The sequence below is a fragment of the Schistocerca nitens genome, chromosome 8 (assembly GCF_023898315.1).
Source record: "Schistocerca nitens isolate TAMUIC-IGC-003100 chromosome 8, iqSchNite1.1, whole genome shotgun sequence".
Taxonomy (NCBI): Eukaryota; Metazoa; Arthropoda; class Insecta; order Orthoptera; family Acrididae; genus Schistocerca; species Schistocerca nitens.
Genome location: NC_064621.1, coordinates 20,211,167 through 20,235,684, shown reverse-complemented (window position 1 = coordinate 20,235,684; position 24,518 = coordinate 20,211,167). Strand labels below are relative to the sequence as shown.

General features: G+C 43.7%; 2 protein-coding genes across 3 annotated transcripts in view; both read right to left on the bottom strand.

The window, feature by feature from the left end:
* LOC126199073 (N-alpha-acetyltransferase 15, NatA auxiliary subunit-like) overlaps nucleotides 1–5,580 on the bottom strand; it is a 137,736-nt gene extending 132,156 nt beyond the window's left edge. Inside the window, exons 1-3 of the mRNA XM_049935791.1 lie at nucleotides 5,440–5,580; nucleotides 5,014–5,197; nucleotides 1,129–1,280 (exon numbers count right to left, since the gene is read on the bottom strand). Of these exons, the coding sequence (XP_049791748.1) occupies nucleotides 1,129–1,280; nucleotides 5,014–5,197; nucleotides 5,440–5,580 (477 nt within the window). The remainder of the gene's footprint in view (nucleotides 1–1,128; nucleotides 1,281–5,013; nucleotides 5,198–5,439) is intronic.
* Nucleotides 5,581–7,808: 2,228 nt separating this feature from the next.
* LOC126198936 (DNA-directed RNA polymerase III subunit RPC3) overlaps nucleotides 7,809–24,518 on the bottom strand; it is a 106,721-nt gene continuing 90,011 nt past the window's right edge. For both annotated transcript variants that reach the window (XM_049935575.1, XM_049935574.1), the window contains exons 8-9: nucleotides 22,248–22,415; nucleotides 7,809–7,960 (exon numbers count right to left, since the gene is read on the bottom strand). In XM_049935575.1, the coding sequence (XP_049791532.1) occupies nucleotides 7,829–7,960; nucleotides 22,248–22,415 (300 nt within the window). In that variant the 3' untranslated portion in view covers nucleotides 7,809–7,828. The remainder of the gene's footprint in view (nucleotides 7,961–22,247; nucleotides 22,416–24,518) is intronic.

Sequence of the window (24,518 nt, the reverse complement as noted above, 5' to 3'; positions counted from 1 at the left end):
CCACTCAGACAGAGACTAAAACAGAGTGAAATGGGAGTTGCTAAAATAACTATCATGACTTACAACTATTCCCAATAGCTACCTTAAAAGCCAAATCTCCATTAGCAATATATTCCATGCAGTCTCGTTAATGTAATAGTTGAAAATTAAATCCTTTACATACGTTTCGATGTGAAACCTATACTATTTCAGCTGACAAAATGTAAGTGGTCACACTATTTATCATTCTTAAACAAATTTACTGTTTTTCTATGTTTATGGATACCCATGGGAGATAACATACCAATGAAAATTATTTTATATTGCATGTCTTGGTCTGAAACGATATCACCATAATCGAACTGCTGTTATGAGGGCAAACAGCCATACTCACAAATGTTTGCAAATATTTTATAATATCCTAGGCATTTTGAATGCAACACTCAATTTTTTGACTTCTTGCATATAGTAGAAATATTCATTCCACTCGTTATTTTTACTCACCCCCATGTTCTGCAAACTTTGGGTTGGTAAGAATCTGCTTCGCAAATTTCAACCCATTTTTGTACTGTTTTTGTTCATAGCATTTCTGTAAACATAAGAAAAACATAGTTGCGGATTCATAACATTTCATGTGTCATTAAAACTACTGACTGTATTGCAAAATTAGCACAGACCACATGCTACAAATGGATTTGCATCGAAGAATGGTGACTGATAATCTTGTGTTTACATTTGTACATTTCTATTTACAACTATCCATTTACGAATCAAATAGGGGCAATATTTTTTTTCTTTGAAATGGTTCTCTACCAAGGCATTTTCGTGTACTGACATCATGCTGTATCCAAATATCTGGATGTAAAATTTAATCGAGATGTAGAGGATGACTATGATGGAAAGTGCTGAGGTTAGGGTACATAATCACATACACAATACCACAACACTACCGGACTGAAAGGCAAATCATCAATGAAAACGCGCCTAGTTTATTTGTCTGAGTGTATAGAAGGTGCTGCAAAGGCGCTTTTGTAATACATACCTTGTAACATACATTAAAATGAAAAATCTAATATCCTCACAACAAAATGAAACCACAGCACACACGAGTATGAAGCTACATTATTCACGGGAGAGAAACAGACTTACCAGAATTCGTTTGAATAAAGCATTTTCTTTGGGAGGTAAGGGATTACTTGAAGGCATTTCCAACTTCTCTCTAAACCCGGTAAATATATTTTTCTCACCAAAACCTCGTGGCTCAAATCCAAGATGGCGTTTGCGGTCACGTGACTTCAAATCTGAAAGTGCGAGCGAAAAATCAAAGCATCTGAACATTGCATGGGACTTTTGCTCTTATACACATGTTCTTTATTAAGCCAAACCTTTCCCGTGTTACAAGCTTACTGTTATGCGTCGTGCATGTACACAGGAGACGTCTTATGCCAGTGTGTAAAGTCTATGCTTTTTCTTTCTCTCTTTATCGACCAATATCCAGTTTGCTTTCTGCACCAACTAGTATGGAAATGGTGTGTATCTTGTGAAATGCGTATGCCCTGTGTCTGAAATTGTATTAGTATGCAAACACAGTTTGTTGTATTTTCGGGCAAGAGTACTGTATCCCCGAACTGCTCATCGATAGTGCCTCGTTAATGTACAGGAGACTTGAGATTGTCAAGTTATCATGGCGTAACGTGAAGCTGTTAGTTTTTAATAATGAATAAGTGTAACAAGAAGTTTTTTGTGGCAGTGATACGTGTGTGTGTGTGTGTGTGTGTGTGGCCTGAATATAGGCCGAAATTTGTGTGATCTGATAAGAGCAGACGTAGTCAGTACACAACATTAACGTGGCTTGCTTCGGTACGTGGTATTAATTGTGTCTTAACTGCAGACCTTGGAACTGATAACTCATTTCCTTAAATTAACCTCGCCGTATATGTAAATATAAAATTTTGTCGCCGACGTAACAGATATTAAGCGCATTTGGAGACTTCTTTTAGAAGCAATATAAAGTGAATGACAGCACGCAGCAAGGATTTTAAGCATTAAGTGTCACCTGTGCCAACCGCTTTAAACAGTTGCGAATTTAATTCGCAGTAATTTAGCAATCGTTGTTTAGCACATGAAGTTAAACGAGGCTTGCTTTCTATCAAAGGTGACCATTTGTTTCATTAACAGATTTGTAGTTTTCCTTAAATTGTTTACAGCAACGAAAGTAATGAACTTGTCACATTTTTCTGAGGACTGCTTGAAACACATTAAATCTCAACATGGATTATTTTTGTGTAGTATCTAAAGTCTGTCATTAAACATACTCTGCTACATAAAGGTTGCCTGTAGACTTTGCCGTCCATTATGGCCTTCATTGATAAAACGCCCATGAGCCTCATGCACATTTTCTCCTGTCATTTACTTGCCTCCTACAAGCTCTCATCTTACTTACACACCATTTAATCCCCAGATACATTCGCTTGTTTCCTTGTCTGTCCTAGTAATTCCCAACACACATCCCTCTGTGCTCACTGTCAAGTTTTGGATAGTCTCATCTAATGACCACATCTCACCACTAAAACTTAAAACTAATTAGGCACACCAGTTACAAACTTTCTGTTTCAGTTTTGAAATCCCTTTAGTTTATAATTATTTAAAGCTCCAGATTATTACAATCTACCTACTTTGGCCAGCAGAATATCCTTTACTGAAAATGATTGTAACTTTTGGTATTGACTATTTACATTTTTTATTTGTGCATGTTCTGTATCTCCATACTGCATTCTGTCTGGATGCACGCAGAATTTTGTAGGGTAAGGTGTCCTAAATATGACACAAAATGTGTTTTCATTTTTTAAAGAAAAAAAGTACCTGAAGGGAAAGAAGTATATGAAAGACAATGTTAGCTACTTTAAAATGGCACTGTGTTTAATTCTTTAGAGCTGCAAATCTAAAACAAAAATAAATAAAACACTTCCCCCCCCCTCATGAACATCAACAGGACCGTTAAACACAAAACAGATTCCTTGTCTGATATTTCCAAAACCAGCAACAATGTGAAGAATTGCCAATTTCCCTATCACATCACTCTTACTAATGTCTTATTCATTAAATTTAAAAACTGCTTTGTCCATGTCTACAGACTCTAGAGCCATAACTTCAAGATTATTTTCTAATATTTTTTGAATGGTGCACACATACCTATAGCTGTTATAATTTCTCTTCCCTCTTTGAAATGTAGCCAAAATATAATCTCCTTCAGCTACATGTGCTGGATTAGTCATTACAACAGGATCTGGTGTGGATTCTTCTAACAGATTGACATCAACAAGGCTGTTGTCGCTCTTCGAAGAGTTGTCGGAATCTGAATCGGTCTCCTTAGGCCTACTCTTTTGTGTATTTGCAGTAGTTTTGGCTGTAGGCATAACTTTCCTAGTCTTCTGCTTTTGGCTTAGACCTAATCCTTTGTTCAACAATTAAACAATTTTTTCAGCCTTCAGTTGCAAGGTAATTTTATTCGTTTACCTAGGTAAATATTATAATGCAATTGTACATGTGTATCTTTGTACTACGTTATATATATATATATATAAAAAAAATTGTTTAATGTTGCTATACTAATAGATAGGTTTGTCCAATTTAGGACGGCTATCAGTCACATTTTGTTTATATGTATAGTTGCTCTAAGTAATTTTGAGACAGTTGTCTCTCGCCCCTGCGCTTGCGCATGCGCTTGGCCGCGGCCAGCCTCGCCGCGTAACGGCTCACAACGCCTAGTTTTCGAGCCGCTTACGTGTGGTCCTTATTTCTGGCCGGCGTAGCGTCCACGTTCGCCTCAATGGTGTTAATTTTGACTGACATAATCTTATGATTATGCGTCGTTAATGTTAATTTTTAATCTGTGACATGGCCAGAGTTTGGCTCACAAAATAATTTAATTTTTGTAAGTATCCCAATTTCTTTAATATTCAACATTAGACTGATAATGCATTGTAGTAGTAACATATGTCTGTATGTGGTTTAATTTATAGGTTCTGAAGAAGATTCCATTACTGGAATCGAAACCTAGGTAAACGAATAAAATTACCTTGCAACTGAAGGCTGAAAAAATTGTTTAATTGTTGTACATTTCACAGTTGCTGACACGCTGCAATATGTTAAAGATTTGCTAATCCTTTGTTGTTTGGAGGCTTTTCTTTTTCAGCAATGAGTTTGCTGTGTTCTTCTGAAGTTATTACTTGTGACATTGGGTTGATGCGACTACATTTGGTCACATGTTTGTCAGTTTCTTTTATTCTCTGAAGGAGTAAATTTTCAAAACTTGCTGATGATTCTCTGCTGCAAACAGGGGTTACACTAATTTTTTCAGAACCACTAGCTTCAACTTCACCACCAACAGAGCAAGACAACTGGGTGTTCTCTTCTGAAATGGTGAGGTCTGGCTCACTGATATTTGTGGATTTGTTTGTCAGTTTTGTTTTGGATATTATATCTGTTTGATTTTTTCAGGATCCAGTCGATGAACAGGATACTGTGACCTGTCATAGGGGCAGATTCCTGTGTTCTTGAAGCCTGATATTATGTTTTTAGGTTTCAAAGCATCTGGCCATACTTTACACACAACATCCACAAATTCTGATTTATATGGTTTTCTCTGATAGCTTTTTTTGCCACTAAATCAACTCAGTATTCCAAGTGTCCTTAAAAGGCTTGAAGCAACACTTGTCTAAAGGTTGCAGCTGGTCAGTTGCATGTGTGAGCAGCTTCAAAATTGCAATTATCTCATTCCTTGCTTTTTCAATTACTGTGGAATCTAAATGACTGAAGTAGCTCGAAAAGATTGATGACATCATGAAACCATTAACAGCAGTTGAATAAAATGTGCCAGATAAATCACGTGCTCCCTTCCAGGAGCTCCATAGATGCACTCCCTCAAAAATGAAAGTGGTGGAAGAGCCCTGCCTGCAGCTGACACACAAGCAAGCACTGTTGTATTGTCTTTTCCAGAACCCTGAATATCCCAGAAAAACTTCTAACCAATACCTTCAACAGCTCGTATTCTGGAAGGATCAGCTGAAAAGTATGTCTCATCCAAATTCCATATATTGGCTGGTTTATCATTGATGTCCAGCTCTTCCAATATTGCTTCTAATTTATCATAGAAATCATAAATAATAAAAGGATCACTTGTAGCTTTTCTACGATTCATTTCAAGAGCTTCCAGCTTCTTCAGTGTTAATGAATTTCGCAATTAGAATGTCTGAACCACTTTGAACCAGGTTTTCCATCTTTAAAATGAGTGGTCAAACCATTTTGTTCCACAAAGTCTTGAACAACCAGCAACGCTTCAGCTCTTGACATTGGAAATCCGAATTTAGCAAGTGTCTTCAAGTGATTAGAGAAAGTTGTTTCTTGATGTGCTGTCAACTCTGTTTTCCTACCTTGCTCACCTGAGTGAGTACCATGTACCCTTCTGTGCAGGAACATTTTATCCATTTTATATTTCAATGCTACCTGCCGGAGTGAAGCTCCATCTTTCACCTCGTTTATAGCTGAAGAAATATCTTCTTTACTATATGGCCTTCCTTTTTTCTTATATGAAGGTGCCATACTGTTCCTATCATGACCCAAAATATTCCATTTTAATATTATATAATATTGCCATAAAATAAATTTGAGAACAGTTAGGGCCTATTTTAGATGAAACCTATACTTAGGCCTACCTGTAAAAGAGACCTGAGAGGAATAGCAATACACCACTAACTCAAAACTGTAGCACAGTCTATATCCCTGCTGCTGCTTTTGCTGCACGATGTCAACAATAGCATGAAATATATCACAACTGCTGCATCATTGCGCTAACAACAATAGCAAGAAATACAGCACAACCACTGCTGCAAGTAACACACATCTCAGTGAACAGAATGGCATGATTAAAACTGCTGTATCATATTTAGGGATAATATTGGCTGTTTATTAACTAACTCCATATAATAAATGTGAAGGTAATTAATAATCCACCAGACAGAGCACATCTTTCTGTCTATGTAATCCAAATTTGGTGGGTACAGAATCAATATTTCCAAGATTGTGGCAAATGATGTAGAACTGTCACATTTATTTTCAATTTGAAAAATGGTGACTGACTAAATTATTTTTTACGTCACTGCTGAGTTTATACTGGGAAAACAAAATATAACTGGCCATTCCCAAAGAACAGCAGCATAAATGATAGTTGGAACATTTGTGATACGTACAGTTTTCTTACGAATAGACTGGATGTACCATTTTTTGGAAAATTTTTTGCTGTATCAGTTTTAGGACACCTTACCTAAGAGATGTGCAAGTACGTCCTGGTGTTTCAAGTTACTATTGTAACTTTTATTAATATTATTAATAAACTTTTCAGTCCATTTTGTATGTCAGCTGTTTATGCTCCAGATACTAAAATCTGTTTTAAAGACAGGTATCACATTAAAACAGAATCAGGACTACATAAGCATCCATTTAGGTTTGAACATACTCAGTGCCCAAAAAACACTTGCAACTTGTATAATGGCTTATGCATATACAGTTGGTTTCTTGGTAAAAAGTGTCTACAAGTGATAATTCCGACTGCAACCAGAAATAGACCCAGTGTAACAAAGGGGTGGTAAATTATTGCAGTAAACAAACAGTGGGGCACAGCCATAATCTAAATGCCTAAAATATTTTTCTAGAATATTTTCATATTTCTAGCATGTATTTTTAATTAAAATTATCTCAAGCCCACCAAAGATACTCAACATTCAAAGAAGAAAAATAAATATACAGGGAGTCCCAAGAGGAATGGTCAGTATGCAGTGGTGTGATAGGAACAATCATTGGAAGAAGAAAGAAAAAAAAAAGTGAACATGTGCTTTTAACCCACTGACTGTTACACACTTGGTTATGGATGTTTCACTGCCAGGCGAGGCATGCCACATTTGGCGTGAGGGTCTGCTATGGCCACGGCCAACCACCTGGTGTCGGGAATACCTTAAGATATATGAGCACTTAATGTTCTGTCATATCCCTGAATATTGACCATTGTTCTTGGAACACACTGTACTACTAAAATTTGTTTCACAACTAGTAAGCAGAAATTTTAATCTGTCAGTTTTAAGTATGTGTTTTTGGGGGGGGGGGGGGGATTTATTTTGAACTATGGTTGAATGAGATACCAGTAGAGGTCAGTTCCTAACTACCATATTTACGACACTGTCAACCTCAGAAAACAACTTGCGGGAGCGGTTAACAAATGCTGTGTGTTGTGCATTGCTCCTTTTCTTATTTTGAAACGAGGGAGGAGACTATGCCTGGTCTATGAGGGTGTTTGAATATCACCCCTACAATATCAGAAGGCATCAGCAAGTCAGTTCTGCTTTTGCCAGGCCCAGAACATGGATGTTGGTTGTCAGCCCTGAGGGACGGATGTTGGGCTTGCACTGCTCCTTTCTCCTAGTCCTAAGTTCTCGTTTGTTCATGCTCGAGGCCAACTGTGATGTTTCAGTGTCAACACTCTTCCTAGTTCTGGTTTGGTTTATAAATACACGTGGTAAAGGAGCAATATCCTATTGACTGTGATATTAAGCAATGGGGATTGACTTTGATGTACAGTATGTAGTAATAAACGAAAAGCACCAGTTTGCTTTTGTTCTACAATATTACTTTTATTGTTAACCGGTTTTGGATTACAAAGCCATCTTCAGACATTTACTGAATTTCTGCTGTCGTGCCAAAATGTTGTGAAAAATATTTAGGAACAAGACAATTTAATTTAAGAGTGTGGTGTAATGAAGTGAAAAATAATTAAGACATTATTCAAAATAACTTTATTTCAGTAATTTAGAAATATTTGCAATATAAACATTGTTTCATCCAGCTGCAGTTCGGCCATACTGAGCTTATTCAGCATCATCCTGACTTTCTCTACCAGGCTGCGTTCAGGTGGTGTCAACATTTCTTCAATCTGAAAATAAATAAATACTGTCAGAGCACTCCCGTATTTAAGTAATCTTAAAGACAAATACCATGAAAAAACAAATTATTCTCCTAAGCTGTCTGTCATACATTTACAATATAGTGCTCTCAACTCTATCATTTACATGCTTTTAACATTAGGATAATTATATTTGTGAACTAAATCAGTTTAATATAGTATTGCAAATTAATGATAATTGTTAATACAACCAAAGAAAATTAGATTCTGGCAGCTACATCTTTCTTAATTTACACCTTAACTCATTCTACGTCCTTGAAAGTTCAGTACTCTAAATGACAGACTGACTTTCAACGCAGGGTGGTAGCTGGAGCTAGATGGATGAATGGGACATTCCATTTCAGAAATTATTATGGAATTAAATATTCAGGGATACAGTGTCAAAAGTATGCAACAAAATACCAACTTTCATGCATTACTTATCATGGATAACACACCAGTGGCATTTGCACAGAGTTGTCGGTGTTAACAGACAAGCAACGTTGTGTTAAACAACCACAGAAATCAATGTGGGATGTACGATGAATGTATCAGTTAGAGCGCAGTGAAATTGGCATTAATGGGTTGTGGCAGCGCACAGCCAAAACGAGTACCTTTGCTAACAGCAAAAACTCACCTGCAGTGCCTCTCCTGGGTTTCTGATCAGATCAGTTTGACCCTCGATGACCGAAAAACTGTGGCCTGGTCAAATAAGTCCTGATTTCAGTTAGAAAGAGCTGATGCTAGGGCTCAAGACTGGAGCGGACCCCCAATAATCCATTGACCCAGGTTATCAACAAGGCTATGCAAGCTGGTGATGGCTCCATAATGGTGTGGGCTGTGTTTACACAGAATAGAATGGGTCCTCTGGTTCAACTGAACTGGTCATTGACTAGAAATGGTTATGTTTGGCTACTTGGACTCCATTTGCAGACTTTCATGGATTTAATGTTCCCAAATAAAGATGGAATTTTTATGGATGACAATGTGCCATGCCACTGGGCCACTATTGTACGTGACTGGTTTGAAGAACATTTTGGACAATTCGAGCAAATGATTTGGCCACTCAGATCGCCCAAAATGAATCAATTGAGAGATAAAATTGTGCTCCAGCGACACTTTTGCTGTTACGAATGGCTATAGAGGCAGCATCACTCAAAGTTTGTCGGGAGCTTCCAAAGACTTGTTTAGTCCATGCCATGTCGAGCTGTTGCACTACGCATGGCAAAAGGAGGTATCCCATGACTTGTCACCTCAGTGTGTTTTTGTGAATGGTTTAAAACGCCGCTCATACCTCACCTGTCTTTCAACAACATCTTTGCCTCTGTACTTCTGCCTCGACTGACATCTCTGCCGAATCTCTTTGCCTTTACAAATGTCTGCTTGTGTCTGTGTATGTGTGGTTGGATATGGGCGTGTGTGCGAGTGTATACCTGACCTTTTTTCCCCCCTAAGGTAAGTCTTTCCGCTCCCGGGATTGGAATGACTCCTTACCCTCTCCCTTAAAACCCACATCCTTTTGTCTTTCCCTCTCCTTCCCTCTTTCCTGATGAAGCAACCGTTGGTTGCGAAAGCTAGAATTTTGTGTGTATGATTGTGTTTGTTTGTGTGTCTATCGACCTGCCAGCACTTTCGTATGGTAAGTCACATCATCTTTGTTTTTATATATATTTTTTCTGCGTGGAATGTTCCCCTGTATTATATTCATATCATTAATCTGAACCCAACAATTACGTTTGTTATTGTCACTGTTGCATTTCGAAGTCTTTCCTGTCATCTTATTTTCTCTTTCTGTTTTTGCCAGTAGGTTCACTTTGTATTCACCTTCTCCTTTTTACCGTAATCTACTATACAATTTTATCCCGCCTATATATACTCAATAATATGTAACACACTTCCAAACCATAACCAAAAAAATTTTTTTCCGCTTTCAACACTACCGCTGCTATAAAATCCACCGTTTCTAGTTCACAAACAGTTTCTTTCACCTATTAAACAACCATTTCGGCTAGTTCTAATAACTTTCGCTTTATTTCCATTTCCGTTTTTCCCACATCATTGATCATTTTTAGCCGCTTCCCACAGGTTTTAACGTCATTATTTCTTCATCAGACAATTGTTAGCCTCATTCTCATAATCTGCCACCACAAAACCACTCCTTTTAATACATTTACACGTAGTTTTTTCGAAATTTTCCCGAATTTCTCCACCCTTTAACGTGTTTTGGCGGCAACACAACCACCTAACCTTTATGCACATCGTTGTCTACCAACCCAAGTTCACCACAGGATCAACACAACACAGCCCAGCTTTAACCAACACTTTTTCGCCTTTTTTCACACCAGATCTCCAGTTGCTTTCTAGTTCACCTTTATCTCTCCCCATATATTTTTATTTTCATTTCAGCCTCATGTTACACTTTCCACCTTCTAATACCATGTCACCCCCACAACGACCCCATTAAGTTTTATTTACATTCCCTCTGCAAACATGCCTTCGCCCTAGCCAGATTACGCTGCCATATTTTATTTTCTCAGGCTTGTCTGACATAATGCATTACCCCCAAAGGCCTCACACTTAAAAGTTCCCATCTCTGGCTGCAACCCTTTTTTCCATCAGTCCCTATACCAGTTCCAAACTGAACAATCCATTGCCCTCACCCACCTAATCCTTCACCTACACATCAACTCAGCCAATGAACACACCCGTCAACTCCTATCCTTAATAAAAGTCCTCAATCTTTCCTCTCCCACATCCACACCGGCTGTTCAGAGCATCCTCCTACAGGCCAACCGCAAATTAGAACAGCCATGCCACCCTCCACCTCAATCTCCGGTTTCCCACCTCCGGAAAGGCAACTCACTCACCCTTCACAACCTTTCCAGCAAACCTCAACCTCCTCTCATTGCACACAAACCCAGTCTCTCCCATCTACTCAATCTCCCACATCCAGCTCCACTCCCTCCAAAACCAAAAAATTCCAATCAACACGATCTGGAACCACAACACCCCAATTCAGTAGTTAACCTTTCCTCCAAACCTCTCTCCCAATCCAAAACCTCTCTTCTACACTCGTACTCTCTGCTGGAAATATCACTTTGCCACGAAGAAAAATGATCCTAATCCTACTCCTAATGATCCAACTCCCCAAGACACTATCCAAATTGAACCCTGCCTGGAACAGTTCCGTCCTCCGTCACAGCGGGACCCACCTCATCTTCCTCATAATCACCCTCTCCAAACCTTCCAGGAATTTCTGACTTCCAGCCTTGCTTCTCAATCCTTCTTAAAAAACCTTAATCCTACTCCCAAGGGTTCCACGACCGTGGTACTTGATTGTCGGGAGTATGTGGCTGAGGGACTGCGTCAGCTTTCAGACAACACTACATACAAAGTTTGCCAAGGTAATCCCATTCCTGATGTCCAGGCGGAGCTTCAAAGAATCCTCAGAACCTTAGGCCCCCTACAAAACCTTTCACCTGACTCCACCAACACCCCGCACCCCTACCTTCTACCTAAAATTCACAAACCCAATCATCCCGGCCGCCCCATTGTAGCTGGTTACCAAGCCACCACAGAACGTATCTCTGCCTACGTAGATCAACACCTTCAACCCATTACATGCAGTCTCCCATCCTTCATCAAAGACACCAACCACTTTCTAGAACGCCTGGAATCCCTACCCAGTCTGTTACCCCCCAAAAAAAAGCCATCCTTGTAACCATTGATGCCACTTTCTTATACACAAACCGAGCGAGGTGCGAGTGTATACCTGTCCTTTTTCCCCCTAAGGTAAGTATTTCCGCTCCCGGGATTGGAATGACTCCTTACCCTCTTCCTTAAAACCCACATCCTTTCGTCTTTCCCTCCCCTTCCCTCTTTCCTGACGAAGCAACCATTGGTTGCGAAAGCTATAATTTTGTGTGTATGAATGTATTTGTTTGTGTTTCTACCGACCTGCCAGCGCTTTCGTATGGTAAGTCACATCATTTATAAATATATTTTTAAATATATATATGTAATACAAACAAACACAAACATACACACGAAATTCAAGCTTTCGCAGCAAACTGTTGCCTCATCAGGAAAGAGGGAAGGAGAGGGAAAGACTAAAGGATGTGGGTTTTAAGGGAGAGGGTAAGGTTGGTTGGTTGGTTGGTTGGTTGGTTGAGGTTTAAGGGACCAAACAGCAAGGTCATCAGTCCCTTGTTTCAAATATGCGCCATTCCGCTAATGGGACAACTCAGTAAAGTCAGAACAATAAAACGGAAAAAGGGAAAAAACGTAAAAAGGCAGTCATGTCGTCATTGGTAAAAAACAAAATGGGGGAAGTCTGCAAGAGAACGAACCCAACACTATGCTGAAGCAGCATAGGCAAGACCACCTGTGACTTAAAAGGTACAACTGCCATAATGTAGAGAGTACGTATGGGAATAGAAAGACTAACCAAGCCTTAAAAAAGGGGGGGAAAACAGAGTAAAAGGGGAAGAAAATAGGAATTCGGTCAGGGAGGTGAATCAGGAATCTCCGAACACTGCTTACAGTGGGAGACACCCAAACACTCACAGCCCTGCCCCAACACCAGAGCGAGATTAAAAACCTTAAAACTGAGAATAAAAACCACTTTCCTGGAGGAAACCGAGAACCAGAGAGACCATCCAGGAATCGTCAGCCAACATCAAAGGTAAAGTGTGGGGGAACCTGTACTTAGCACGCAGAGCCAAAAGAAGAGGGCATTCAACCAAAATGTGGGCTACTGACTGGAAGGCTCCACAACCACATAGTGGGGGTGGCTCATCACGCAAAAGAAAACCATCGGTCAACCGAGTATGGCCAATGCGGAGACGACACAGTGTGGTCGAGTCCTTTCGGGAGATGCGAAATGAAGAACGCCATGGGCCTGGTGTCACCTTAATTGCACGAAGTTTATTAGACAGGGGAGTAGCCTCCCAAGAATTGGCCCATGACTGTGCGAAGTGGGATTTGATGTGAAGCCGTAAATCCTCTGCAGGAGGGGCTACAGAAAACGGGGGAGGGGAAGTAACTGCTCCCCCAGCCGAATAATCAGCGAGCTCATTACCCGGGATACCCACATGGCCAGGGACCCAAAGGAAGTCAATAGAACAAGCAGCACGGTGAATATCAGCGAGATGGTCATGGATGGCAGAGACCAAGGGATGGCGCGAAAAACACCGGTCAATAGCAAGAAGGCCACTCATTGAGTCCATACATAACAAAACGTAGTTGTGTTGGGACTGTTTAATAAAGGTAAGGGCCTGGGAAATTGCCATCAATTCCGCAGTAAACACCCCACATGTAGGTGGCAGCAGATGACTTTCCGTTCCAACAGAGGACGTGAAGGCATACCCAACACGATCAGCAGATTTAGAGCCATCAATGTAAAAAACAACAGCATCCCGAAACTCCCATAACATTTGGCGGAAAAAGGAACGGAACACCACCGGGGGGATGGAATCTTTCGGACCTCGGCGGAGATCCATGCAAATTCGAGGCCGAGGAACTAACCAAGGAGGGGTGGAGGGGAGGGAGCGAGGAAGACAGGACAAAGAAGGAAGCTGAAAATCACGGCAAAGAGACGCAAGGCGCAGCCCAACCGGTAAACCCGCCCGAGGGCGGGAGTCGGGTTCCTGGTCTGGGAACAGGATAGAATAGCAAGGATGAGTGGGAGAGGAACGGATAGTGAGTGCATAAGACACCAGAAGCTGGGACCGCCGAACAGAAAGGGGGGGGGGGGGATCCCAGCTTCAACCAGGAGACTATCAACAGGGCTAGTAGGGAAGGCACCGGTGGCCAAACGGATACCACGATGGTGGACTGGATCCAGCACGTGCAGTGTGGAAGGAGCAGCTGAACCATAAACTTGACAACCATAGTCCAAGCGAGACAGAACTAGAGCTCGATAAAGACGGAGGAGGAGGGAACAGTCCGCACCCCAAGAGGAGTGGGCAAGGAAGCAAAGGACATTCAGTTTACGGAAACATCCTACCTTCAGGTGTCTGATATGGGGCAGCCAAGTGACCTTGTCGAAAAGAAGACCCAAGAAATGAAACTGTGGGACCACAGGCAATCGTTGTGCAGCGAGATAGAGCTCTGGATCAGGGTGGATCGTAGTACGGCGACAGAAGTGGGCCACTCGCGATTTTAAAGGAGAGAATTGAAACCCGTGTGAGAGGGTCCATGCAGAGGCACGCCGTATAGCTACCTGGAGCTGCCGCTCTGCAGATGCCATCGAGGAGGAACTAACCCAAATGCAGAAATCATCCACATACAGGGCAGGGGCGACCAAGGGACCGACAGACGCCACAAGTCCATCGATAGCAATGAGGAAAAGAAGGACACTCAAGACAGAACCCTGTGGGATGCCCGTCTCCTGGGTCCGTGGAGGACTAAAAGCAATACCAACTCGAACTCTGAATGACCGATGGATCAGGAACTGGCGGATAAAAATCTGGATGGGCCCCGAAGACCCCACTGATGAAGGGTAAGTAAGATGTGATGGCACCAGGCCATGTCATAGGCCTTGCGAAGGTCAAAAAACACTGCAACCAAATGGCGGCACTGGGAAAAAGCCTGCCGAACTGTGGATTCCAAGTGAAGTAAATGATCGATTGAAGACCGTCCCTCTCGAAAGCCACACTGGTAAGGCGACAAGAGATCCCGAGATTTGAGGACCCAACTGAGCCGACGGGCTACCATCCGTTCAAGTAACTTACAAACAACATTGGTCAAACTAATTGGCAGATAGCTGTCAACAGATAGGGGGTTCTTACCAGGCTTAAGGACAGGAACCACAATACTATCCCTCCACTGAGAAGGGAAGTCACCCTGGAGCCAGATACGGTTAAACACCCGAAGAAGATGTTGCCGTTGTGGAGCACTGAGATGTTGAAGCAGTTGGTTATGAATGGAATCTGGGCCAGGGGCCGTATAATGAGAAGAAGATAGAGCAGAAAGAAATTCCCATTCAGTAAAACGTTCGTTGTAAAATTCTGACTCACAAGGGGTGAAACATAAGGTGGAAGCTTCAGCCTGCTGTTTTTGATGAAGGAAAGCAGCTGGATAGGAGGCTGACGCTGACGCCACTGCAAAATGGGTCGCAAGATGTTCTGCAAGAACTAATGGGTCCTTACAAATGCCATCTGGGAGGTGAAGGCCTGGGAGGGTGGACTGCCAATGGCAACCTTGGAGAGAACGAAGTGTAGCCCATACCTGTGACAGAGGGGCAGTAGAACCAAGGGAAGAAACGAATCGTTCCCAACATATCTGCTTGCTCTGTTTGATTAAATAACGGGCTTTAGCGTGAAGGCGTTTAAAGGTAGTAAGGCTTGCTACGGATGGGTGCCTCTTAAAGTGTTGCAAATCTCGACGGCGATCACGGATGGCAATGGCAATGGCCGTACTCCACCACGGGACTTTCCGGCGATGAAATGGTCCAGATGAGGGCGGGACAGCAAGGCTAGCAGCGTGAACAATCGCGTCAGACACGTCACGTAGGACGTCATCAATACAACCCGACAAAGAGGGAGAAAACTCGACCTGCGCAGTGTATAGAGGCCAATCGGCGCGGTGGAAAGACCGAGGTAACCTGTCCATCGGGGAGCGGGAAGGGAGCGTAATAATCAATGGGAAATGGTCACTATCACAAAGGTCGTCGTGTGGCGACCAGTGTAACGAAGGGAGGAGAGAGGGAGAAGAAAGAGAAAGATCAATGGCAGAAAAGGTACCATGACCGGCACTGAAATGAGTAGGGGAGCCATCATTAAGAAGGCACAGGTCATGGTCTACAATAAATTGGTCTATAAGAAGACCTCATCTAGATGGAAAGGCACTGCCCCACACGAGATGATGAGCATTAAAATCCCCAAGGAGGAGGAAGTTGCTGAAGAAGGGTGGTTAAGGCAGCAGGTGTAAGAGTCCTGTCAGGAGGGAGATAAAGATTGCAAACTGTGACTGCAGAGTCCAGGTGGACCCTAACAGCAACCGCTTCCAATGTAGTTTGAAGAGGAATCCACGTGCTAGCAATGTCTGTACGGACGAACGTACAAACGCCACCAGAAGCCCGCAAGGGTCTGACCCGATTTAGACAGAAAACACGGAACCCAAGGAGGGTCGGTGAGTGAGCATCAGTAAAATGAGATTCCTGGAGAACCACACAAGCTGCAGAGTAGGACGAAAGAAGGGATTCCAATTCCGGAAGGTGACGATAGTATCCATTACAGTTCCATTGGAGAACCACAGAACGATGGTTTAAAGGAGGGCTGAACACGCTAAATCCAGTCATACCGCCGGGTCCCCACCCGTCACCAACAAGGAGGGGGCGACATCCATGAACGACAGGTCAGAATCCGGTTGTGAAGTCGGGGAAGGGACCTCCGGTGACACCAGAGGCTCTTTGTCCCGGGACTTATGTTTCTTCTTCTTTTCAGGCTGAGATCGAGGAGGGCTGTGTGGCATAAAGGAGCCAGCTGCAGCAAGATCAGGAACAGAAAGAGACCGGGCGTCCTGGGGGCCGACAGACCGCGGCTTTCGCGGTCGTCGCGCGGCAGCAGACCTTTGGCCTGGAAGGTGCCGGAAAGGGGCATCCCGGGAGAGGCGCCCTTGACCGGCAGACGCCGAAGGAGTGGGACACTTCTCCGGCTGGGGAGGGGGAGCAGTGCCCATAGGAGAAGGTGTGGGAGCCGCAGGGGAGGGGGGGAGGAGGGGGGGAGGAGAGGGGTCCAGGATGGGGGTAAGGAAGGGGGAGGAAGGGGTGAAGATGTAACCAACGCGTAACTAGATGTCATGGACACAGGGTGAACTCTTGCATATTTCTTACGGGCCTCTGTGTAGGTTAAACGATCGAGGGACTCCTGTATCTTTTTTTCCTTCTTATATACAGGGCAATCTGGTGAACGTGGAGAATGACTACCATGACAATTTACACATACAGGAGGGGGGAACACAGGGACTCCCCTCATGGAGTGGACGTCCGCAGTCACCACAGAGAGGGGTCTGGGAACAGCGGGAAGACATGTGACCAAACCGCAAGCACTTAAAACACCTCATAGGAGGTGGGATGTACGGCTTCACATCACAGCGATAGACCATAATCTTCACTTTCTCAGGGAGGGTATCCCCTTCAAAGGCCAGGATAAAGGCACCAGTATAAATACGATTATCTTTAGGACCCTTCTGAACACGCCGAACAAAGTGAACACCCCACCGTCCGAGATTGTCCCGAAGTTCCTCATCAGTTTGAAGGATGAGGTCCCTGTGAAAAATCACACCTTGTACCATATTTAGAGACTGGTGAGGGGTAATGGACACAGGAATTGTGCCAAGATGGGTACAGGCACGAAGGGCCGCAGATTGGGCAGCTGAATCAGTTTTTATCAGCAACGAACCCGACTGGATCTTGCTCAGGGAGTCCACTTAGCCAAACTTGTCTTCAATGTGTTCCACAAAGAATAAAGGTTTGACACTGGTCAAAGTATATCCATCAGTCCTGGTGCAAACTAGATAACGGGGGAAAGGTTTTGCCCCTAGACGACGGGCCTGACCCTCTTCCCAGGGGGTAGCCATGGAAGGGAAGGCCGAAGGGGCAAGAGAAGCAGCACTTGAGGAATCAGTTCCACGCAGAGAGACGGCCGCAGAAGAACGGCCAGAGTTTTGGACCCGTATGCGTTTCATCTGCATAGCGTCCGCCCTGATACTACCCACTCCGATCAGGGGCTCTCCTCACGGGCGCCACCCAGCCACAGCAAGGGCCGTCTGGCACGGCGGCCATTGCCGGGAGTTCCGATGCTCCAGGATGACGAGCAACCACTCCAAGGCATGCATGAGGAGGTCACAGCTCAGGTATCAGAAGTGTGATCCCTGTGTGTTCAGGGGGCTCAACCAAAAGGGTACATAGCAACCCCACCACACGGGCTGGCTACCGTGCTGGCTATGCACCCTAGCATCAGACAACGACGTGAAAAAAAAAGGTGGAATGTACTAGGATGGCGCACGTCGGAGACCCTAGGTAAGGTGCTCTTCCCCAAATGGCTCACACTACGGAGGAGAAATTTTGTAATGGAGGTCAAACCCCAGAGGGGGACCAAGGAATGCCAAAAGGAGGACATGATTACGCAACAAAGCCGGAGTGTAAAACCAACAGAACCAGGAGGATAGCGGGGCCAACATAATCAAGGACACCAGTAGAGGGAGAGGAGAGGGCGAGGGGAAAGGAGCATGGAGGGGAGAGAGGGTAAGGAGTCATTCCAATCCCGGGAGCGGAAAGACTTACCTTAGGGGGAAAAAGGACAGGTATACACTCGCACACACACACATATCCATCCACACATATACAGACACAAGCAGACATATTTAAAGACAAAGAGTTTGGGCAGAGATGTCAGTCGAGGCGGAAGTGCAGAGGCAAAGATGTTGTTGAATGACAGGTGAGGTATGAGTGGCGGCAACTTGAAATTAGCGGAGATTGAGGCCTGGTGGGTAACGGGAAGAGAGGATATATTGAAGAGCAAGTTCCCATCTCCGGAGTTCGGATAGGTTGGTGTTGGTGGGAAGTATCCAGATAATCCGGACGGTGTAACACTGTGCGAAGATGTGCTGGCCGTGCACCAAGGCATGTTTAGCCACAGGGTGATCCTCATTACCAACAAACACTGTCTGCCTGTGTCCATTCATGCGAATGGGCAGTTTGTTGCTGGTCATTCCCACATAGAATGCTTCACAGTGTAGGCAGGTCAGTTGGTAAATCACGTGGGTGCTTTCACATGTGGCTCTGCCTTTGATCGTGTACACCTTCCGGGTTACAGGACTGGAGTAGGTGGTGGTGGGAGGGTGCATGGGACAGGTTTTACACCGGGGGCGGTTACAAGGATAGGAGCCAGAGGGTAGGGAAGGTTGTTTGGAAATTTCATAGGGATGAACTAACAGGTTACGAAGGTTAGGTGGACGGCGGAAAGACACTCTTGGTGGAGTGGGGAGGATTTCATGAAGGATGGATCTCATTTCAGGGCAGGATTTGAGGAAGTCGTATCCCTGCTGGAGAGCCACATTCAGAGTCTGGTCCAGTCCCGGAAAGTATCCTGTCACAAGTGGGGCAATTTGTGGTTCTTCTGTGGGAGGTTCTGGGTTTGAGGGGATGAGGAAGTGGCTCTGGTTATCCATCGCAGCGGGACCCACCTCCTCTTCCTCAAAATCACCCTCTCCAAACCTTCCAGGAATTTCTGACTTCCAGCCTTGCATCTCAATCCTTCTTAAAAAACCTTAATCCTACTCCCAACATCACCACTGCTGAAGCCCAGGCTATCTGTGATCTGAAGGCTGACCGATCCATCGTCATTCTTCCGGCGGACAAGGGTTCCACGACCGTGGTACTTGATCGTCTGGAGTATGTGGCTGAGGGACTGCGTCAGCTTTCAGACAACACCACATACAAAGTTTGCCAAGGTAATCCCATTCCCGATGTCCAGGCGGAGCTTCAAGGAATCCTCAGAACCTTAGGCCCCCTGCAAAGCCTTTCACCTGACTCCATCAACCTCCTGGCCCCACCGACACGCCGCACCCCTACCTTCTTCCTAAAATTCACAAACCCAATCATCCCAGCCACTCCATTGTAGCTGGTTACCAAGCCCCCACAGAACGTATCTCTGCCTACGTAGATCAACACCTTCAACCCATTACATGCAGTCTCCCATCCTTCATCAAAGACACCAACCACTTTCTCGAACACCTGGAATCCCTACCCAGTCTGTTACCCCCGGAAACCATTGATGCCACTTCCTTATACACAAATATTCCGCACGTCCAGGGCCTCGCTGCGATGGAGCAGTTCCTTTCACGCCGATCACCTGCCACCCTACCTAAAACCTCTTTCCTCATTACCTTAGCCAGCTTCATCCTGACCCACAACTTCTTCACTTTTGAAGGCCAGACATACCAACAATTAAAGGGAACAGCCATGGGTACCAGGATGGCCCCCTTGTACGCCAGCCTATTCATGGGTCGCCTAGAGGAAGCCTTCTTGGTTACCCAGGCCTGCCAACCCAAAGTTTGGTACAGATTTATTGATGACATCTTCATGATCTGGACTCACAGTGAAGAAGAACTCCAGAATTTCCTCTCCAACCTCAACTCCTTTGGTTCCATCAGATTCACCTGGTCCTACTCCAAATCCCATGCCACTTTCCTCGACATTGACCTCCATCTGTCAACATCTGTCCTCATCAAACCCACCAACAAACACCAGTACCTCCATTATGACAGCTGCCACCCATTCCATATCAAACGGTCCCTTCCCTACAGCTTGGGTCTTCGTGGCAAACGAATCTGATCCAGTCCCGAATCCCTGAACCATTACACCAACAACCTGAAAACAGCTTTCGCATCCCGCAACTACCCTCCCGACCTGGTACAGAAGCAAATAACCAGAGCCAATTTCTCACCCCCTCAAACCCAGAACCTCCCACAGAAGAACCACAAAAGTGCCCCACAGGTGACAGGATACTTTCCGGGATGGATCAGACTCTGAATGTGGCTCTCCAGCAGGGATACGACTTCCTCAAATCCTGCCCTGAAATGAGATCCATCCTTCATGAAATCCTCCCCACTCCGCCAAGAGTGTCTTTCCGCCGTCCACCTAACCTTCGTAACCTGTTAGTTCATCCCTATGAAATCCCCAAACCACCTTCCCTACCCTCTGGCTCCTATCCTTGTAACCGCCCCCGGTGCAAAACCTGTCCCATGCACCCTCCCACCACCACCTACTCCAGTCCTGTAACCCGGAAGGTGTACACGATCAAAGGCAGAGCCACGTGTGAAAGCACCCACGTGATTTACCAACTGACCTGCCTACACTGTGAAGCATTCTATGTGGGAATGACCAGCAACAAACTGCCCATTCGCATGAATGGACACAGGCAAACAGTGTTTGTTGGTAATGAGCATCACCCTGTGGCTAAACATGCCTTGGTGCACAGCCAGCACATCTTGGCACAGTGTTACACCGTCCGGGTTATCTGGATACTTCCCACCAACACCAACCTATCCGAACTCCGGAGATGGGAACTTGCCCTTCAGTATATCCTCTCTTCTCGTTATCCGCCAGGCCTCAATCTCCGCTAATTTCAAGTTGCCGCCACTCATACCTCACCTGTCTCTCAACAACTTCTTTGCCTCTACTCTTCCACCTCGACTGACATCTCTGCCCAAACTCTTTGTCTTTAAATATGTCTGCTTGTGTCTGTATGTGTGGATGGATGTGTGTGTGTGTGCGAGTGTATACCTGTCCTTTTTTCCCCCTAAGGTAAGTCTTTCCGCTCCCGGGATTGGAATGACTCCTTACCCTCTCCCTTAAAACCCACATCCTTTCATCTTTCCCTCTCCTTCCCTCTTTCCTGACGAAGCAACCGTTGGTTGCGAAAGCTAGAATTTTGTGTGTATATTTGTGTTTTTTTGTGTGTCTATCGACCTGCCAGCGCTTTTGTTTGGTAAGTCTCATCATCTTTCTTTTTAGATATATTTTTTCCACGTGGAATGTTTCCCTCTGTTATATATATATATATATATATATATATATATATATATATATATATATATATATATATATATATGAGCAGAGGCCGAGTGTCTACATAGTGTTGTCTTAGCTCTTCAGCTGGTGTCGCATTATTGGATTTACCCAGGCTGCCACTGAGCTTTAGGCACACACAGCCTTACTTAAATGGAAACCATCTTTTTTATTTATAAACTAGTTGTGTGCCTGGATCTCTACAGATTATTTTAAGATTCATACCATGTATATTAATGTAAATAAATCAGTCCTTTACATTAAAGCTGGTTTGAACACTATAGTGTTAGGGAGGTGCAGGCCCCGTTGATGTTATAACTGGCCTTTTGTTGACATGAAAGCCTATTCACCTGCTCATTTGTGTGAAGTCTATAATTTAACAAAAAAATCCCAACAGCAACGCTAAAATACTAGTTCCTCAGCAAGAAATGAAATAATACTCTTTAACAATTCTAAGGGTTGCTTTCTTATCCCTTCAACAAATATTGACTTGTCACTTTAGCTGCACGTACTACTTTTCTTACCTTCTTACGTCATCTGTTGTTTAGTCTCTAAATCATAAAAGGCCGACATATAATTCTGAATACTGAAACTTATGTCTTTGAGCTGTTGGGAGAATAACACTGAAAATGGAGCATGTATTTTTTAAAAAATATGGCATGAATGTGTGACTTGTGTTACAATTCAAGGGCTTGTACGTACCTCGGCTAACTGTTCTGGAGTTGCTCCCTGCTCACGCAAGTTCTGTGTTATGGAGGCAATACGCTGCTGCTTCTCAATAAGTCTACGATTCTCATTCTTTTCATGCTCCCTGCGTATCATTGCATTGTATGTAGCATGGTAGCACACTTCCAGCATCATTCTTGCCACCTGAAAATTATACACTTATTTAAATAATAATCTTTCTAAAATAAGGATTATTACAAATTTGTAAGGCAGTTAAGAATCACAATACACTTCATGCCGAAAAGTCAAATTTCAAATACTCTCCTCAGCACTGTGTAAGGCATGGCCCAAAAAAGAGAAACCATCTCCACCTGAATGAACACACGTCACCAGAATGAGATTTTCACTCTGCAGCAGAGTGTGTGCTGATATGAAACTTCCTGGCAGATTAAAACTGTGTGCCAGACCGAGTCTCTACCAGCCTGCGAAAGGCAAAGGTCCTGAGATCGAGTCTCAGTCCGGCACACAGTTTTAATCTGCCAGGAAGTTTCGTGTCAGCACACACTCTGCTGCAGAGTGAAAATCTCATTTTGGAAACATCACCCCAGGCTGTGGCTAAACCATGTCTCCGCAATATCCTTTCTTTCAGGAGTGCTAGTTCTGCAAGGTTTGCAGGAGAGCTTCTGTAAAGTTTGGAAGGTAGGAGACGAGGTACTAGCAGAAGTAAAGCTGTGAGGACGGGGCGTGAGTCGTACTTTGGTAGCTCCATTGGTAGAACATATGTCAGTTTGAAGTCTAGTTCTTTTGTGGTGACACAATCTTGACTCTCATCAAGTGGTAAAATAAAGACAGATCAAATGGTGAACCTAATCAGTAATAACTCATACAATAGAGCTGGTGCTGTGGACAGCCATATGAACAATAAATGGAACATAAAAGCTTAGCTTACAAATGCATAACCTGCCACATAACACCTTTGCTATACAGTAAGTGATTATCTTTACTAATTTCATTATTTGTATTCTACCACAAAGAGAAAGACTACATAAAAAAAAATTTTTATCGTATTGTGCTATATAATGAATGCACTGAAAGCTTTTACACTTATAAAACTGGACTGTAATTCACTTTACTACAATGCAAGTAAAACTCCAAGAACCTTGAAGGAAGCATTACAGTAGCACAACATATGTAACAAAGGAATACAGTAAAGCTCTCAGGAATGCCATTTTTTGGATGCTAGTGTGCTTTTTACGTTCTCCTTGCTGTGCTCAAATCTTACTTTGCTACCTAGGTAGCAGAATTCCTCAACTTCATACTTCACGATCACCAATTCTGTTAATTTTCTCGCTGTTTTCTTTCTTACTACTTCTCACTACTTTCATCTTTCTTCGATTTACTCTCAGTCTCTACTCTGTAGTTGTGAGAATGTTAATTCTATTCCACACATTCTGTAGTACTTCTTCACTGCTCTCGGTCTTCCACTCTCTGTTCTTGTACATATTGTATATTACTCATTTTCACTGCAACTTCACCCTATTTTTTTTATTTATCTCAGTGTTGTTGTCCCCCCCTTTCCATGATCCAGAAATCCTATGACTGACTGAAGAAAAAATCAAGTCTTAATCTCCAAACAATGGAAAATCCAGGATGGAAAGTTGCCACTCACTATATAGCGGCTGAGTCGCAGATAGGCACACCCTCCCGACTGCACATAGCTGCCTTACACTCTCTCCACCTCAGCTCCCCAGCAGCACTGCACTGTCCACTACACATACACTACAATCCCTCACCCTCCCCGCCCCAGCCTCCTCCTTACCCCCAACCATTCGCCACTCCCATCATGCACTGATGCTGCTGCTCACAGTGTGGATACAGTTGCCTGAGACTGCAGTCGTGTGTGTGAGTTGTGTTTGCATGAGTGTATGTGGGTGTGTCAGTTGTATATTTTTGACGAAGGCCTTATGGGCAGAAAGCTTTATTTGTGGCAATGTTTTTGTTGTGCTTCTCTCTGACTCAGCATCTCCGCTATATGGTGAGATCCTTAATTTTCTTTCCTGTTGGTGTCGCACCATTCATCCAGAACCAGAACTTTACCTTAATGATGATTCACTCACTGTAGTGGAGACATATCGATTCTTAAGACTGGTTTTTGACACCCGATTGACTTGGCTACCTCACCTTCGTCAGCTTAAGCTGAAGTGCTGGCAGCACCTCAATGCCTTTCACTGCCTGAGTAACACCAACTGGGGTGCAGATCGCTCTACGCTGCAGCAGCTCTACACAGCTCTTGTTCAATCACGCCTT